Source organism: Strigops habroptila, chromosome 1 (assembly GCF_004027225.2).
Source record: "Strigops habroptila isolate Jane chromosome 1, bStrHab1.2.pri, whole genome shotgun sequence".
In the NCBI taxonomy this organism is placed as follows: Eukaryota; Metazoa; Chordata; class Aves; order Psittaciformes; family Psittacidae; genus Strigops; species Strigops habroptila.
In genome coordinates, this window is record NC_044277.2 from 138518610 (window position 1) to 138538451 (window position 19842).

General features: G+C 44.4%; 1 protein-coding gene across 1 annotated transcript in view; it reads right to left on the minus strand.

Moving 5' to 3' along the window:
- Positions 1–17547, minus strand: part of EOMES (eomesodermin) — a 38591-nt gene extending 21044 nt beyond the window's left edge. Inside the window, exon 1 of the mRNA XM_030512436.1 lies at positions 17486–17547. Within this exon, the coding sequence (XP_030368296.1) occupies positions 17486–17505 (20 nt within the window). The 5' untranslated portion in view covers positions 17506–17547. The remainder of the gene's footprint in view (positions 1–17485) is intronic.
- Positions 17548–19842: the final 2295 nt, after the last annotated feature.

Sequence of the window (19842 nt, forward strand, 5' to 3'; positions counted from 1 at the left end):
CCTCTGGTCTCCATCTCCCATGTCCTTATCCTTCTCCCCCCAAATACCAGCACAAGGGGCAGGAAGCAGCAGTCACTCAGATCACTTCGGCTGGCTCAGAGGCAGAAAAGCTTCAGAAGTTAATTGGCACAGCTTGAAAGCAAATCCTAGCCCCCTGCCCACCCCAGAAGCCCTCCAGACTTAAAATGCTTGTCCCCAAACCCAAGAAGCCCCACAGCACTAAGCTGAGATTACTTTTCCTCCAGCTCAGCTGCTGGCAGCCCCATAGCGGACCCCTGGCCTGCCCACCCAAGGCCGAGGGGAGAGCTGGGCTTCCTGGGACTGTCCTGAAACACAGATGTGAGCAGCTGGAGGAAATGCTGCTGCTTGTGCTGGGGTGGTCATCATGGGCAGGCTGCAGTTTCAGCAAGAGGCTAGGGGGAATGGGATGGCTGTGTTTGCTGACATGATCTCAGCTTTCTAAAGCAAGCATATGCTGCAAAAGCCAAGACATCTCAGATGACACTTTTCAGCATGCTGCTGGCTGGTGCGGCAGCTCCCAACAAGTGCAATTCAGAGCAGCTCCACAGGAAGCCACACATGCACCAGAGAGCAGCTAAAAACCCAGGGCATGGTACTGCACCCTTTGGCCCTGGAGACAAAGCTGTGGGCGATGGGGCAGGCAACAGGATGAACCTACAGGCTTTCAAGGACTCTCCCTTCCTCCATCCCCACCTGCAGCAGCTCCGCACACTTCACTTCCACGTTGCAGTGGTAGCTTGCTCTCAGCTAAAGCTCTTCCCTGACCAGAAGGGGTGCCACATCCTCCCAACCTAAGCCGGTGCCATCCTGCCAATGGGAATCTGGTCTCACCTCCTCAATGCAGAATAAATCAGATGCTGTATCTATGGATGGCTGCCATTCTTCTCACTCCCAATGCATTTGGAAAGGCCCCTTCTCCTGTCTCATTGGCCAGGCTGTCACACTATAATGTCACACAGCTGTGAGCAGAGCAAACCCTCCAGCAGCTCTTGCCCCATGCTGGGTCTCAGCTGCAGCCACGCACCTGCAGTATGCAGACCCCAGGGTCTTGCCTACTTGTGCGCAATTAGGAAACTAATATGGGTGCCACATGCAGTGGGAGAGGAGGTAGCCTTTTCATATTAGTACTACCACCTGTAGAACATAGAGGTTCCTATGTCTTTCTAGAAATTACACAAGCAGACTTTTTTTCCCAAAACCAAAGTCCCCAAAGAAGCTGAAGCTGATCAGTTTCTGTCTCAAGTGGTGATCCCCATTCCTGCCACTCCCTGCTTTTCTCTTTCCCTGCTCACTGCCCTCCTTCCCATCTCAAACTGTTGGCTGGTCTTGGTGTTCACATGGCCCTTCACTTTAATTCACTCAGCTGATGGGGAATCATCCATGTTATTTTCCTGTGGCTGTTCACATGAAAATCACTATTTACTCTGTGTCAATATTCTACTGAGTTGAATCATAGAAGGGTCTGAGAAGCAGACTGGGCATGTGGAGAAGAGTAGAGATGAGGGGAAGGGAACAGGACATCTTCCTGTTGATGGCAGAGATCCACTCAGTTGCAGTGCCTTATTTCCTCTAATAAAAGGTATTTTATTTTAGAGAAACAGCTTTGTTACTCTTTTTTTCTTTCTTTTATAATTTTATCTTTTCAGATGGAAAGATCAGCTTACCAGACCCCTTGTCACTCTTCCTTCAGATTTGATGCTTTCCTTCAGAAAACACTCTTGATGAACAAGAAAGGCTGGGCTTGATGCTGGAATGACTGAAAAAAATCCTATGGCTTGTGTTGCTCAGAAGCCAGGTTAGAGGCGTTAGGTGGTTATTACAAGTCTAGCTAACCAAGAGCTCCAGCATGGGCATAACTCTTCCAAATGTGTTAAATACTTTGCCAAAGCCAGATCTTGGTGTCCTGCTCATGGTCCGCTGCACACTTTTAAAGCCAGCAGAAGCGTTTGCTGTTTTTCTTGGACTCAGATAAGTCTTTCTCTAATTAACCAAGAACATTTTGCACCTCTTGAAGGATGTGCTATTACCAGCACTCCATCAGTGTATCTTGCAGGCTGATTCAGTCTTCCATTTTTGTCAAGGGGAGTTGAGACACCAAATGTTGAGCATTGACATTATTGCTTATCATGTGTGGTTACTGTGCTTTGCGCTTGGGCAAGTCTGGGGTTAGAAACACGCAGAGGCACATTTAAAATGACTCAAAACAATCAAGCCCATCAACAATTTATCTACCTGTTTGTTAATACAATCGAACTTGATACAAAATAGGGTACAGTGAAAAGACCATATGTATTCAAAAGAATTTCCTTTGGACCACACACATAAATGTCAGATGATTTGATTACAGGAGTTGAGATTTTGCACTTAATTTATTCCTTGCCTACTGCATGTTTCATCACATGCAAACATTCAATTCTTTTCTGGGGACAAAGAGAAAGGTTTTTGCTGTGTTGTTCTATTCACTATCTCTTTAAGCAAGTTGAAGAATCATGTAGCTTTGCTGGGGCTTTGGATCGGGTTGCAGGAATCTGCTGATTTTATTGGGCATATTGGGTGTTGCAATAATTTAAAATACGTAATAAAGTTGCTTCTTTTTGTCTTGCTACCATCGAGGAGGGCTGTTCATATGGTACATCGTGGCATATATAATGCTCAGGTCTGACCTGACGGCTCATGGCTGTAGCTACGGTATTGTTTGGCTCTGGGGAAGGCGACTACAGTGCATTCAGGAGCAGGGAACCCATAGCAAAGCTAGCTGAAAAACAAGTATAGAGGTGGGGAGGATCAAGTTCATGACATAAGCAAATACTCTACAAATCACCAAGAGACTAACTAGATGGCCACAAAGAGATTTTTGTCAAGGGTTTTATACAGCTAAAATCAATTCATTCACTTCATCTGTTTTGAACATACTGGGGATGCAGCTAAAGATGTCACAAATGGTTAGAGTTGCCTGGAAACCTTCAAGGTGTCAATTGACCATATTTTTAGGCTCAGGAATGTTACATGGACATGCCACAATTTCACCAGTGATTTCTTTAAAAAACGAATGGAGTCAGAAATCTACAAGGGAATAAAAATATCAGGAGAGTGAAGCTGAGTTGAAGCAGGGTAACTCAAAATCAATATTTTGCTTTTAAACTCTTAAGGGGAGACCCAGGAGGGCTGCACTCACTTTGTCCTCTTTCCTTATTGTCCTGGGAGGATTGGCTGAGAAGTGACAAGGCTGCTCCATACTTACTGCAGGACATTCCTCACTAACAAGCCACTTGTTAGAGTATTCGGCTGCTGCCTCCCTGCCCAGCACCACGCTTTCACTGAACAGCATCAGACAATGGTCAAGTCAAACTTGAAACCAGAGGTGGAAAAAGGGCTTCTTTCCTTTTGCCATACACACGCATCGAATGCTCCTCTGCCAGCAAGACCAGCTTTGTACATGAAAACAGGTCACTGAATCCCCAGCATCCCCAGCTCAACCCCCAGGGTTTGCATCCAGGGAGTAGATTCAAGCTGAGGCCGCTCTAAAGACCAAACCAGTGGTGAGGGGAAGAACTGGCCACATAACTGTATCCTGCCGCTTTTACCCATGGTTCTTTATCTGTGGCTTTGCCTAACACAACTGGGAAAAAAGGTGACAAAAACTTGTAGGTGTTTTTCTAAGCAGAGGTAGACAAAAGACCAAGAAATTTCTGGGGTGCCTTTTTCTGTAGTTCTTACAGTGAAGAAAAATATGGTCAGGAAAGGTTATAAAGGCCTTTGGGTCTTGATTTCCAAAATGGCTTCTTAGGGCTGCACGCTCCAAGACAAAGCTCAACCACCCTGGGGGGGTGGGTTTCCGCAGGTTGAGAGGTACAGACAGTTCGCAGTGGTCCAAGGCAGACTTTGGTCAAGCCAAAGATGCTGCACTGAAATATGCAGAATCCATGTCCTCTTGTGGTTGTGTTTGCTGGACTCAAGCAGCCAAGAGCAAACTACCCATTCCTGCACCAGGGTGAATGAAACAGGAGCAAAGTTTTACTTTCTCTTTAAATGAGGAGTACTTTAGAGACCAGTGGCTGGCCAGCTGAAATTATGGATGGGCTGTTACAGACTCCAGCTTACCAGTATTGGCCTGTACATTCCCCTCACCTCTGCAAGACTCGAGGGACTTGTGGTCCGCAAGCTCTGATCTTGGCATTACAAAGGGGCTGTGCCGTGTCATGCCCTCTTCCCTGACCTGTGAGGCAGCAAACACACCAAACACAGCGCTACTGAGGATAACAGGGGGATGACAGCAGGATAACAGAGCACATAAATCCAGAAAGTGATCCAGCACCAAACTTCAAAACCTATTTTACCCAAATCCTAAGGTGGTGGGAGCTAAGGGCCTCAGGACCTAAATACCTATTAAAAAGTGCAGTGAGCCCTCAACCATTACTTCGGGCTCTTTGCAAGGCAATAAACCATCAGCACAAGCACAGGGTAGAAGAGTCATGGTCCTTGTCCCTGCTCTGCTTTGTTCATAGCTAGGCAGATCAGTAGAAGATCTGCCCTGGCTTCAAGATCACCTCTTAGGGAAACATCTCCAGATACATCTGTTGCGGAAGGTACAAACATTAGTGGACCCTGGGCCTTGAGATCAACACCAGAGTAGGGTGTGGAGGCTGGGTAGCATCTTGGGGAAGCCAAGTTTCTCATCTCCTTGCCCTGCAAAGGACAAGACAGTTACCGTGCTTGGCAAAGACAGTTACAGATAAAGCCACCAGATTGCATTCCTACAGACCATCAGGCAGCAGGTAAACTTCTTGGTACAGCTGAAGCACAGAGATACGCAGTCTTTGTCCACCCAACCCCTCCTTGGCTGTGTGTAGCTCAGTCGCCTTGCTGACAGGCCAGGCTGGGTTGTGCAATGCCAGCAGTCATTTCTCATTTGCCGTGTCCTGGGGATGGAGGGGTGCCATGGGACCTGGCTTCTGTTTACAGCAAAGAAAGCTCAACTCAGAGTGAGGATTTATGCTTTTCTGAAATGAGCCCTCCCTCAGCAGTGCTAACCACTTGAGATCCTCAAAGGACCAGCCCAGGTAATCCCCTCTGACCAGAGCTGCCAGCATCAGCATCTGCAGGAGGACCTTGCTGCTGCCTGGCAGAAAACTTGCACCAGCACCCTGCTCTGAGCAGCACAAAGTTTTCAGTCTTGCCCTGCTCTTTGTTCTTTTCTCTGCACATTTCCACTTGTTTTCTAAATGCTGCTTCTTCCCCTGGCTGCATAGATTTGTAAAATAGCAAATAACCTCAAATCCTATAAAGTGCTACATAAGTCTTTGTTTTATTCCCGTTTCATGCCTCTACCAGTGACACCAAAATGGGCAATGCGTTGGATTTCAGATCTTCCAGAGAGGACAGATGTGTGCACCAGTGTCACCTCATTAAGTCATTTGTTTAAAGCCCCCCAAACAATCCACTTCCATGCAGATGGAAATCCCAGCCTCCCTCTTTTCACTTAGATGTGGATTCTCCCCCGGCAGATACGTGTTGATCTGCTCAGTTAAAAAACTTCAAACCCCTAAAATTCTGGTCTTTGACCCTACCCTAAAAACTAATTTCAGCTATTCTCAGCTGATCTGGAGTTGAAGGAGGTGGCTTTTAACTGGAAATACCTTATCTTTAGACAAGTAATCGTTGTTAATTAAACCAGTAAAGAGACATTAGCCTTTGCTTACTTAAGTTTTAGCCGCTGGATTAACAGGCAATCCACGATGTCCTTTTAAAACGGGGATGTTCTCATGGAATTGGACAATCCCAGCACCAATGTCTTATTCCTGTGAGATCTGAAAAATAAACCTCGCAGTGTTGACTAAGAGTAAACGCTCCTGCACAAAGCACATGTTTCTAAAGCTTGCTTTCTCTCTGCAAAACAGATGTCCAACTCCTACAATTAAAAAAAAAACATAATAAATTAATAATTAGCAGTAATGGAAAAAAAATCTGTAACCAGTTGCTAATACAGAAGTTACCATGTGGAAATAGAAGGGGGCTGTGTTTGTACATGGAGCCTTCCCACACTGGCTCTCCTGAAATTCATGAGTAACAACACAGAGGTGCTGGGGTTGTAACAGCAAGAGCTTGGTAGAAAACAGGAAAGCAGCAGGCACAAAATTTGGCAGTGCAAGAGAAAACAGTATTTATGTTAAAATATTTTGCATTGTCTAAAGCCCTCAGCTGCCCCACTGCTCACTTGTGGAAAGACAATGATACGTGTGATAATTGCAAAAATGGTGTTAATGCACTGAGATAAATTGCTGGGGAGGTGGGAAATGGCTTGGAACAGCCCAGGTAAAATACACCCAGATGGGGCTGCCAGGCACATTCATGCAACACAGGGACTCCTTGCTTGCAGTGTGGTGCGCACACCACAGCCAAAGAGAAGATGGATGGACCTTTGGGCTGATCCAGCAATGTGTACACACATGTACCTATACAAAAGGTATTTAATGAGGTTTGAATCCACCAAATCATGTGCCTGTGTTAGCCCACTATAACTTCTCTATATTTAAAATTACCTTCCCCATGTCACATGGTTCATTTTTAAATTTCATGAAACATGGAAAAAACATTCTGTCTTCATGGAGAATTTTTCCTCCTCAACCACCTTTCTTTGTAATGAGGAAACAGTGCATCATAGGTCAAGTAAAGCTGGAAATTTACTACTTTAGGGAAGTTAGCAAAATTGTTGGAGCTTCTCCCATCAAGTTTTTTCCCTTCAAGCTCTTTCACAAACAGTATCAGTCTTTTTTCTCTCTCCTTCTCTCTCTCATATGCATACCTGATTCCAGTGATTAAATCAAGTCAGCAGAGGGACAGTACATCTTCTATGCCATAAATTAGCCTTTAAAAGTGGCTCTGAAATTTCACATATAGCAAAAAACCTGAATGCTATGAATCCCCAGCTATGATGCACTCTTCAAGAACAGTCTGTCATTTGAGTTACTGAGGAAAGGCAAAGATTAAGAGCACATATAAAGAGATCAAAGAATTTTTTTCCTCAGCCATTAAACCTCCTCCGTGTTTCTAGTAATGTTGCTGCTGACTTTGAATGTCCCATCCTACATTTGCTAAAAGAAAGCTACTAGAGGTCTTTTTCTTCCCATTTACCACCTTGGCTACTTTGGGTGGTCGTGCTTAGGGGATGTCTGGGGAGAGAAAAGCAGGGAGGGGGAGAATCAAAGCTTTAAAGTGCACAGACTGGCAGCTGCAGTCGAGACCTTGACCTGTCACATCACGCAGCTCCAGTCAGACGAGATGTGACAAGGAGATTGCACAGCACCCTTGAAGCGGGCACCTGCACCCAGGTCCTGCCTCTCACTCTATTTAGAAGGCACTGCAGCAGCAGGGTGAGAGCTGGGGCTTAATCCCTGTTCCCCAGACCCATCAAGTTCACACAGAAGAGAGAGGCGTACTGGCATTTAAAGGGGATCTGAAGCACATTTGTTGGTTTTACACGTCTGGCTCCAATTATGATATCCTCAGTCATAATAAGCAATACCTTACTCCAGGGGAAACCTCTTTGATTTTTAATTTCGCTTAAGTTGTCACATAGGTGTAAGACACCAAGACTCAGAAGTGCCTGGAGAGTTAGAGAATACTGGCATTTGCATCTGAATCTCAGCTGCTGATTCCATGTGTGAGGGAGGAGAGAGGGGGCAGTCTCCCCTCTTCTTCCTACTTACACTTCATGTGTATTTTATTTTAGCAGGAAAAATAATTCTAGAAGAAGAACAAATGCTGGGGTAGTTCCTGATGTTGTAAAGGCTATTATGTTAAAAACTGGCTTAAAATGTGTTCAGATTTTCTTAATTCACGCATTTATTTCTTCCACTGAATGACTTTAAAGTGTAGTTACAATTTGTCATGAGTTGCAGAACAGATCACAAGTAGTTTCTGTGTCTACCAGCCAAAGTTCCTGCAGATCCATTCAGTTTTACCATTTTGACAAGTACAACTGCGTATTAAAGATAGAAACTTTGTATAAGAGAGCATATACAGAGTCTCACCACAGCCTGTAGCAGTCAGAAATAACATCCAGAAGTCTGTCCTGACTCTTGCTTCCTGCTCTATCCAACAGGCCATGCTGCTTCTTTGCATGCAGTGAGAAGTTTTTGCTTTTTGAGTTTAGCACAAAACCTCAATTTTCTGCTTTAGTTCCAGCTCTACGTGCCTCTGCTCTTCCTTGCAGCATGTCCTTCATTCACCTCCACCCTACCCACGTGCTCCTGCACACACATTGTTCATGCCCCTGCAATACCTCCTGCTGCCCAAAGGCCTGCAGAGCTGTATGTGGATGGGGTGTCTGTATGGCTGCCACTGCTGCATTGTCCCCCGCATTGACTGAGGTGGCTCTACAGTTTTCCAGACTGAACGCAAAGCGGAGAATAAGGAAATTAGTGCAAATATTGGAGACTAGTGTGATTGCACAAATGTGTAAGAAAGTGTGTTTGAATTTGGTGGCCAAGTGGCCACCAAAGGAAGAGGGAAAACGAATGAACTCTGACCACACTGCATTACAGGCTGTAATAGCTACAGATAAGAGACTGATTTATACTCCAGTTTTTCCGAGGGCAATAAGGATTCACCTGTTTGAAAAGAGATAAGCAGGCTGGACCTTCAACTCTCCCATTTGGGAGCATCGCTGTTTAAAGTGAAATGTTTATTGGCCTTAATGAGGTTAATGCAAAAGGGTGTTGGGTATTTGCATACCAATTTCTGAACCTCCAAAAGAAAGGTATTGATGTCTGAAAGCATAGAATGACACCCAGCAGCAGGTCTCTGGATTTGCAGTATCACTATTTTAAAAAATGACATATCAGATACCTTTTTTTAAATTTAAGAGCAAGGAAATTTTCAAAGAAATTAAGAAGCAAATAACTTCAAAAGCTTTTAAGAGTTAAAATGTTGTTCTAGGGTTCTCTCCTACAACCTACCATTAAAAAAAAAGAATGAGACCTTTACATGGTGGCAGGCAGTGTGAGTGATTTCTTTCCTAGACAGTGAGACATACCAGGATAGAAACACTTTGACAATACAGCATAAACAAATTTGTAAATGATTAGCCAAAAAACCAAATCTGGTCAATTGTTTGACTGTTCCTTAACCATCCACTGCAAAGGATATAGCTATTGTCTCCTGATGCTGGAGCAGGGTGGTACAATAGCAATAATAAAGATAACAGACACAAGACCCATTGCGCTATGTGGATTGTGTGGTTGGTCTTGCAAAGCAATTTATGCATACCTTGCCCCATTTGCAAGTGATATCTGGAAGGTGAAGAGACAAAACAACACATATCTAAACCAAGTTGAATTAATCCAGAAAATAAGCTCACTTCCATTTTCTGATCCAGTGCTTGCCTAAGAAAAAACTAGCTTGGGGTCACAGTACAAATCTTAGTGTATTACACTTGTGTGTGCACACATGCAAATGACTTTGGTTCATGGTTAAGCACATGCCCAGCTTTAGACCTGCACTTAAGACCCGTTTATCACAACTAAACACCACTTACAGTAGTTTGCTGAATCAGGGGCCGGATTCAGTGTACCCATGGATAGGCAGCCGTATGTCATGCATGTTGTGGTATACAATGCTTAATTTCCCAGGTGAAAATAAATCTTGCAGAAATCATTCTTCATCAGGCCTTTTATTAGACACTGCTAGATCTGAGTCCCAGGAGAGCATGATTTCCTTGGCTGCAATGGCATGTGCACTCCTAGAAAATACAGAAACTATCTGGGCACACTAGTACCAGAACTGGTACCAATTCCAACAGCCAGCTAGACCCTTGCTTGCATCTTTATTAATAAATGATGAGGAAAATACAGATAAAATAGCATAACTGCACCTGGAAAAACCTTTTTGTGCCACAAGCCTGCCCATTCCAGCTGCCCATCAACCCCTTGCTTTCCTGGCCGTGGTTGTCCCCATGTGTTGGGACGCTGCATAGGAAGCAGCAGCTCACTGCCCAGGCAGGGCTGGCTGCAGTGCCATAGTGAGGACAGACCCATGCTGCCACCTTTCCCTCCCCTGCTCACCCTAACCTCTCGGCCCATATACTGATCACTCATAAAGGTCTCTGTGAGTTGAAGGCAACCTGGCATGGCCCTGAGGTGGAGAAAGTGGAGCCCACACCATACGGCTGCCAGAGCAGGTAAGCAGCAGAGCACATGAAGGGGAAATGCTCCCAGCATTGTGGGAGCAGGCTCAAAAAGATGCTTCTGGGTGGCTCACCAGGTAATTAGTGGGAGGAATATCAGCTTTGACTGATCAGTGAACCCACCCAAGCACCCCAGAGGGAAGGCTGCTGGGAAGGAAAACTGTTCACTTTTATATTTCCTCCCTTGCCAGATTTGCCCCTCTCCTTCTTTCATCTCTTCCAGATATGCTCTTAAAGTTTTGGTGTCTGATGGAAACCAAGGACAAATTAATGTGTTCCTTCTAATTGATGTACCAACTAATTTTCTGAACAACTTCCTTACTCTCCACCCTGGGAACACTATAATCCTGTCTAGGCATTACTATTACTATTTTACACAAGGAACAACCAAACTTACTCTTAAAAGATTTTGTCCATAATCTCCTTTCCTTGAAATGCCACACACTGCCAGGGGCACTCTCCCCTTACCACCAGCAAACAAGCAGTTGCCGCTGGTGTAGGATAAGATACTGGATGGAAAGCTGCAGACAGCTGAGACCTAGGTGCCTGTTCCCCCTCAACATCACCTTTTTCTTTTCTTCCATCTTCCATCATACACATGCAGTAAGAGTTTTTGATCCAAGATTTTTCTTATCATATTCCTCTGTAGCAGTTACGCTGGGTCATGCTGACAGATGTGCACTGGAGCCCTATGTTCCCAGAGGCAAAACTGAAACTAGTTTAGTCCATGATGGTTTATTTCTTACCCCGACGTTCAAGGAATGATTTGTTTTCCTGCTTTACACCTTCCCTTGACTTATCTTTTGCTCCACACAGCAGAGTCCCTCTCACACATTGCAAAGAAGGTCAATGTATTGGACCAAATAGCTTTCTTGCTCCCATCTCTCACATGTTTCTAATCTAAGACATTATAAAATATGAGACTGCTTTATCTCTACAAATGCAGCTTCCTTCAAAATGACAGAAAAAACTTTGTAAAAGAGTAACACAAATTAAATTGCATTTACTGCAGGAATTTATCAATCTGTATCACCAAGGGAGAAGACTAAGACAGACAATCTGTCTATGTCTAACATGCTGTAGTGAGAGAACTGTCGTTGTCTTTGGGTTCTTTATAAATAAAATAAATATAAAAAGACAAGCAATTTTCTCACCTAATTTTCCTGTAGAACTGATAATTAAGTGTTGTTGGCTGCATCACTAGCACACATTTGCAACAGTTGATATAGTGTCTCTGCATATTCAGAAGCTAAAAACCTTCTCTTTCACCGAGTAAAGATGCCTGTTTGGTGGCCTTTTCTCTCCTTCAAGTAAGAGGCCAGCTTTTACTTTTTAAAACTTGTCATCAATCGAAAAAGTCTTTTTTGAATCTTTCGTGTATCTAGAACCTTACTGAAAAGCAATAACTGTGTATGTTGTGGAATGAGTCTAAATATATTATCAAAGTTGTACAATGCTACTGCACGTATTTTTAAAACATGCATTAGAAAACCTAACACAGGGTCAAAGTTCGGAAGGACAAAACTCTGCTTGGGGTGGAAGTCCTTACTTCAGCTGCTGGCTTTACTTCACTCTGTGATGTTTTGCACATCCATTAATTTATCTTCTTTCATGTGAAGTGATGAAAATTCAGCTAAGACAATACTGGACATAGAAAAAATCACCAAGTATGAGGGAAGCATTTGTGGCTTTCCTCACAAGTATCTACACCCTCTAAGAGCAGTTCATTCCTCACACAGTAGCTCGGCAATATAGCATCACAGAGCCAGAACTTCATGGCCAAGAGCTGTGCAAAAGGAAAATTAACAGATTAGATACAAAAAAAAAAAAGATTTCATTTAAGATGCCCAAGTTGGAGATAAACAGTTGGAGTCTTTGACCAAAAGCTTTTGCACATCCTCGGGAGTTTGGTGCAGTTAAGTGAACTCCTCTGCTCTTGGCTCTTCCTCTCTCACTGGTCACAGCTCTGGTTCTTGAGAACAAATCCCTCACACTGTGATGTTACAGTGTGTCTGGGACTCACCTCTGATCTCTGTTTCATTTATTTTGGGTAAAAAAAAAAAAAAAAAAAAAATGAAAAAACCAACCCTCCCAAGAAGTGACATGAAAATAAATAGTGTTTAAAGTGAAACCACGTAATCGTACAGTTTTCTCCAGTATGAAACTTGTTTTAAGATAAACCATTGAAAGTTCCCTGAGTACACAAGGCTTGGAAGAGTGAGTACTTACTATACTTGACGCTGCAAATTTCCCATGGTAGCCCACGGTAACTCCCACTTCAACTTCCATGTCATGCACAGTAGTGCAGCGTTAGCAAAATTGCTCTTGTTTACCACAGTCACTGTACCTAATCGAAACCTGCACACGCATACAAAGCTCTGGCTGATGTTGATGTCATGCCACGGAGTGGTTTTTGCCACCCTGAGTTAGCAAGAGACATTAGAGGAGACATTAAAAGAGGCTCCCTTGAAACTGTCATGTGAAAATAGGGTTTTCTTGCTAAAGTGGAGAATGAGGTAGGACCAAAGTCCTAAGTTAACTCTTCTAACAGGATCAGCGCTGCTTCTGCAAACTCTGGTGTCTGCCTACTGCACTATAAATCCTTGAGGACCTGCTAGCTCCTGCAAGTCCCTCTGGGGTGATTTAGGAGCTTTGTTGTTTCTGCCTTTATATGGAGGCATTAGAAGAGGTAGGAAGCATGTGCAAGCATTTGTCACCACAATTTGCAACCTGGAAAATTAAATTGCTATTGATTCTTCCTTATGTTAATATTGCTGCCCATAGTCAATGGTATTTTGTGTAATCCAGCAATTATATACATATATATATGGCTTTCATTTTGGCAATTAAACATTAGGGACTGTGAATGGAAGCCCACATCTGCCTGCAAGGACAGAAGCTGTTTCACCAGCAGTGACCTGCATGGGCTGAGCATGGGAGCACCTTCCTGCCTGCCCAACCTTCACCTGCCTCTTGCCTGTTTGCCACCCAGTCTAAGTGCCACTGTGTGCAAAGCCCTGGTAGTAAACACATACACACCAGCGATGTATCAAACCCCAGTACTTTCAGGACCAACCACACCTTCTTATAAATTCCAGATAACATTCTTAAAGGCATATCTAATGAAAGGCTTGTAATTTTCCCAAGCACTGACAGGCAGCCCCAGCTTTCTCCTTTCTGCATCTTCCCTTTTTCCTCATCACCATTGTGTAACAAACCACAAGATACATGACATTTATCATAACAGTTCTCATCCATTCACCTGACAATTAGAAATGCCCAGTGGGTGGGCTGGAGGCCTTATATTTGTGTTTGTATTTTTGAGTTTCGTCATCTCTGTAACCCTTCATTACCACTAGTATAGCCAAAAGCCAGCTGCTACTTTGCTCAACAGACACATCCACATCAATAAAATACATGATCTTCTCAACAGATTGAAAAAAGAGCTTGGGTGTGTAGTGTCCTTTGTGTGAAGAAGCACCTCCGCCAGTACCTTCTGCTCAGCTGTTTCATTACAACCATAGCACATACTACCAGGAAAGGTTTGTCAACTTCTGCTTCTTGGAAGACAGACATCAGTATGGGGCGGTGATGAAATCTGCTGTTTCTCTGCATATGGACAGCTAAGGCCAGATCTTGCTTGCAGCAAAACCAGATTGAACTGCTGTTTATGAAAACATATCCTGACTCCACTTCTAAACAACTGATAACAATCTAGCTTTATTCATGCCTGCATAATTTTATTGATCGCAACACCACCCCATCGGAATTTGCTCATTACCATCACATATTTTGAGGCACATTGCATGGACACACGATGCTCAAGTAAATCAGGATAACTAGAATTTAATTAAACAGAGTTATTTAAGACAGAATTAAAATGAAATGACACAAATTATGATGGGTTTGTTTCCAGACCTAGTGCCAATGGAACTATGAGGATTATTAGTCCTGAATTTATTTGTAGAAAAAATAATTAAAAGAAAAGCAAGTTCTGACTTGCTTAGACATGTCTGCAAATAATGAAACATCATTAACTGTGCAGGAAACTTGTTATATTTCAGTGTATTTGATTTTTGAATACCCAGCTTGGATTCTTGCTTCCCAGTCTCCATAGCTCTGCCATCACCACTAGTTGCAAGAGGGGAGGTTTCGCAGGCAGTGGCATTCCCCTGCAGAGGCTGTAACACCACGCTGCCCGGAGGCACAGCGTGTTGATTGAAGCATGGTCTCTATGTGTCATGTGTCAAGGATGATATGTCACCAAATCATCTTTGCATCTCTACACAAGGTGTTGAGATTACACTATCAATTCATGGTCTCATGACTGTTTTTTAGTATCTAATATAATAAATCACTACAAGATCACTCTGGATTAATGTTGGTGTCATGAATGTGTTTACTAATTCCTAACAAAGCTGGGATCAATGCAAGGAAAGGATTTCAAGCTTAAATTTACAATGAAGTAGAAACACAGAGCTGACTTTCCCCCTCCAGCACAAATTACAAGCGAGTTTACGCTGCATTGTGCAGGGGCAGAGGGCAATATTTGTGATACATTATTAAGAAAACAAAGCTTCCTTTTTTCAATAGAAGAACAACTTAATTTTGACTATGTTGGTTTGCTACTCACAACTGTTGGATAAATCATGTTGTGAGCAAGTGTGACCTCTGGCTTGTTAGTGGACTGGTTACCACACGTACTTACAACTCCTGCTGGCTGACCTGATATCATCCAATTGGACATCTTAATTTTTCACTTGTCTTTTTTTCACGTTCTGTGATCAGACATGTCTTCCCAGGCTCTTTGAGATGGTCCATGACTGTGCCCAGTGCTAGAGCAGCAGATGCAGCAGTGTGTCACCATCCGTACTCATAATGATTCCTACCCTTTCCCACCAGGTTCACACAGCTGGTGTTTCACAGGAACCCATGGTTCAGAAAACCAACAGCAAATGATGCAATTTGAGGGCAGCATGCTGTTACTTTCAGTTTTAATGCTTTGCCACCACTGCTGCTTTGAATAGCTTTGTGAACTTACCTTAATAAAGTGCTTTGCTTCATCAAATGGCAATATTTATTTTAACAACAGGGTTTGGGGCAGATAGGTTTAAGGGTGATTCCCCCCCCCCCCTTCAATTCCTGTTTCCTGGAGGGATGGAGGAGATATACCTGCTTCTGCATTGGTACCTTACCTCTGCACAGGTCATTCCTGACCTGCTGGACATCACAACTCACTGCACAGGGTCTTCATCCCACTCCTCGACAGGCAGCAACACTGTGGGGTGTTTCGTGAGGCCAAGGCATACAAGAGAAAATGGCCAGATGCAATCTCCTTCCTCCTTCATGCACCCTCTCTGCAGCTGGGCGGTACGTGCTTTTGCACTACTATGTGCTGGATCTGACCTGAAGTATCCGGTATCCTCAGCGTTTGGTGGCAGCATGGCCATACCCCACATCAGGTTGCAACACGGGTGAGCCAGTGCCTAAGCCTCACGCATGTCTGTAGGAAGGTGAGCATTAATGTTTTACTTCAGCCTCATCACGGATACGTGTTTGTGCACGTGTGTATTTTCACAGCCTCGCGCACAAACAAAAAGCATGGTTATTTCAAGCAGTGATAGTCTCACAAGAAAGTGGTAGACTTGGGACACCAACACTGCAGCTTTAGTTTGACTATTGGCCTGGGAAACCCCCGCCCCTTTGCATCACTACATCCATCTGATCTCCGCAGCACATCCTGCTCTCCTCTTCGGTCCCGACAGTTGCAGCAAGGCCAGGACAACATACATAAGCTGGACTGCTGGGAGTTACGGACACCTGAGGTATGTTGGGGTTGAAAGTGTTACTCCCTCTGCTTTTCTGCCCTGACCCCAAAAGCAGGCAGCAGGATGCTGGCTTGCACCTCACCAGCTCTCTGGTTACAGCCACTGAGGGCAGAGAAAACCAGCTTGCAGAAGGGGGCTGGACTGTGAACTGTGGGTGCAGATGCTGGTCTCCACCTAGAGCTGCTGTGGCCAAGGAGCTACCCAGAGCAGCAGAGCAGGGCAGCAGCAGCCTGTGAGCTTTGCACATGGCTGCAGGCAGCTCTCCAAGCCCCTGTCTCTCAGCCAAGTGTCATAGCTGGGTTTGAAGCTTCAGGCAGGTTTAAAGCAAGATAGTGTAAGCAAAGACTGAAGGTCCTGGCTAGCAGTGCAACCACACACTACTCTGAGCCATTGCCCAGCTTGACCGGGCTTCCTCTCCTGTTGCTGAATGACGTGGGGTTGCTCCTGCCACAGCCCACCACCATGGTATCCCCATCTGCAACCCGGAGACCACAAGACTTCCCTTCCTTTGCGAGGCACTGCAAAATGTTTGGACACAAAACTCTAGCTAAGAGTCAGCGTTATTGCTGATGATGCTGAAGGGAAAATGGCAACAGCCTGGGACTTGGGGGAAGGACAGAAGAAAAAGAAAACCTTCTCATGCGGTCCCACAGAACAGCAGCACAGATGAATGAATAAATGAAACAATCTTCATTTGGAAAGGGTGGGTACACTGAGGCCATTGTAAGGCAAAAGAAAAGAACTGAGCTGTGACCAGCACTCTGGCAGCCACGACTTCCCCACTCGCAGCAAAGCGTTGATCACTGAGAAGAGCCGGCTGCTAAATGGCCTCGAAAGAATCTAAACAACAACTGAGCTTAGACCCAACTGCCTTTGCTACCAGCCAGTGCCAGAGGAGCAGCCAACATCCGATGGGCGCAGGTGCCAGACGCCTCCGCGTAGAGCAATGGGAGGGCAGTGCAGAGCCCGGGTCTGAGGAGATCTCCATGATTTGAAATGGCTCCTTGTCCAAAGGACTACGATTACCACTTTAACTGCTCCTCTCTGATATATTGTGGTTTCTTTTTCCAGTACCTGAGCAAACCAAGCACGGAGAGCACCGGAGGCTGCGTGATGTTTTTTCTATTAATCTGTGTTTGGGTAAATCAGAGAGAGCAACTAACCTTTTGATTTCCAGCATAACCAGCAGCTTGTGAACCAAGAGTGCCTGAATCGGAAGAGTACAAAACTTTAGCTTCAACCCCCCCACTTTAATTTCCTTCAGCAATTTATCACCTCTTTGCAGCTCACACATACACAACAACCAGGAAAATTTCTTAACACCCCTTTGGCAAGCCACATGGAAGCAACTGCCACAGTATTTATTAGTGTTTTCAGGGCCTACAGCAAAGCAGACCTAAAAAAACTCACCATCACCCAAAACCAAACTAGGGAAAAAAAATTAAGTACCTACCTTCCACAGGCAAGACACATGCAAAGAGCTTGAGAATCCACATGAAAGGGCAAAATAGTTTTTCTTCCAAACAGAATTACCCTGGAAAACATATTGAGAACAGTGTAATCTCCAAATATCTATTTACACTACCTACATAACCATATGTGTTTGTATGTGCATATATTATATATTTACACAAATTATTTTAAACACATTAGGGCAGAGTGTTGCTTGAAGTTTCACATAGAGGCAGGAAAATGGGAAGTAAAATTCACTCACTGCTCCAAATCCACTGGCACTGCATATTGATCTAACAATTTTCTATTCTATTGCTCTCCTTTTCCATTAAACTCTCAGCCAACCTGTGTAATTCTAGCATGGATGGATTTGCCCTTGTTATCTCCCATTCACACAGCAACTGATTCTCTAATGAAGTGAATACTTGGGGCTTGGTACTTTGCTGCTCCATAGCCTACACTCTCATTTTCCAGTGGTGTGAAGTGGTGGTAAAATGTTGCCTTACTAATTGGTAGTATTTTGCACCCACTAACCAAACTCTTGGAAGCCATGTTAATGACTACGCAGAGTGCGAAAGCAGAAGAATCAGATCTTAGAGGATTATGACCAGAAGAGGTGAAAGCAAGCACAGCTCGCCGGCCTTGCAGTGCTGCAGCCTTGCCTTGTAGGTGCTTGTGCAGCAAATTTAGTGCTCTATATGACTTACTCACAGACATGCAGCCTTCTTTGGAATAGGGCTGTAGCTATGCCTTCTCTAATTTGCAATTTCATTGACAGATTCTATGGACAGAATTTTATGTAAAGGCAATAACTGTTGTTCAAGAGTCATCTTCCCTCCCCATGCCCAGGGCAATGGAACAGTTAAGCCACATTAAATACCAGAGACACATCCAGCCCAGATTTGAGACCACCACACAACAGGCATGTCACTGCCTGCCCTGGGGCTTGTAACCCTCTTGCTGCTGAGATTCGTGCCTTTCATTCCACATGAGTGTGACCAGGTTAATTAAACCGCTAGAATTCACTCTTACCATTGTTAACTCTGTGCTTTGACAAGATGCGTTTCCACAAAGCTACAGCAAAGAGCAACAATTTCATTTCCAACCCACAGATGAGTAGGCAGCCAGACCACAGAGCAGAAATGCCCTACCGTTTCTGACTGGTTGGTGTACCTAGATCTCCATTCAGAGCTTCTTGTGCTGCTGTCAGACTGCGAATTCTCCAAGGTGAGGAGTGTCTTTCTGTGAGCAGGACATAGACCAGTCGTTCTCTCTCATACAGAGAGCATTAGAAAAAGAATTCCGCCCAAGCCCTTCCAACTAGTCTTCTCTGAAGCGTTCTGTTACACTACGTTTCACATGGGGCAGATAAATGCCCCCATCACCCTTTGCTCTTGAGACTCTTTTCATGCAACATGTCTACTGCAGAGGAGAAAAGCATTTGTGTAGCTGCATTTTGCTCTCTCAGCCTCTCAGGAGGGTGCAAAATCCTCTCTCTTCTTACCTTTGACCTTGATGGACTTGCAAAGTCCACTGGGAAGAGGTTGGCATGCAATCAATCCACTAAGTGCCAGCATCGCAGTTCCCCACTGCGCCCTATCTCCTGCATGTGCAGTAGACATTTGCCTGCTTACAAGCCGTGGTGTATTGGCACTGAGGTATCAATTCACCCTTTTGGAAATGGAAAATATAATGGTCAGGTTATATTTCTTCCTGGGACCACCTACCTACTGGTAGTCCTACAGCATCATTAATGCAGGATCCAAACACTGACAAATTTGCTTACAGAAGAGTTTTATGCCCCATGTGCTTCATATCAGATATGTATGAGTTTCTATTGCTAATATCAGAGGCATATACATAGACAGAATCATGATGCTTGCATAGTAAACCCTGTGTAATCCATAACTGAATATGGCATCAGTCATCTTGTCTCTCTCGATTTGTCTTTTTCTTATACTACATACAGTATACTTCCAGAACGAGTTCTTCCATTGCACACAGGATTTCCATGGAGAAGAAGGAGGATTCATTTATTTGGTGTTAGGTATCTTAATGAGACTTCTAAGCTTTCTTCATAGCCATGGGAGGCAGGTGAGATTTCACTCCCCCATGAGAAGCATATCTCCACTGGCTGCAAAGACACTCTATTTGACTTTCACTTGTCTCTAAACATCTAAGATGCAGTTTGATGCTGCAGCTAAGCTGACCCAAGAGCTGCCAAAACTCCTGCCCCTATGCCCCCTTCACCCCGTGCAGGGGATCTAGCAGTCCTGTGGCTGCTGGAGACCCCATCCAATGCATTCATCTGCGACAGGGTGTGGGAAAGAGGCCTTCCCTTTCAGCAGCACCCTGCAG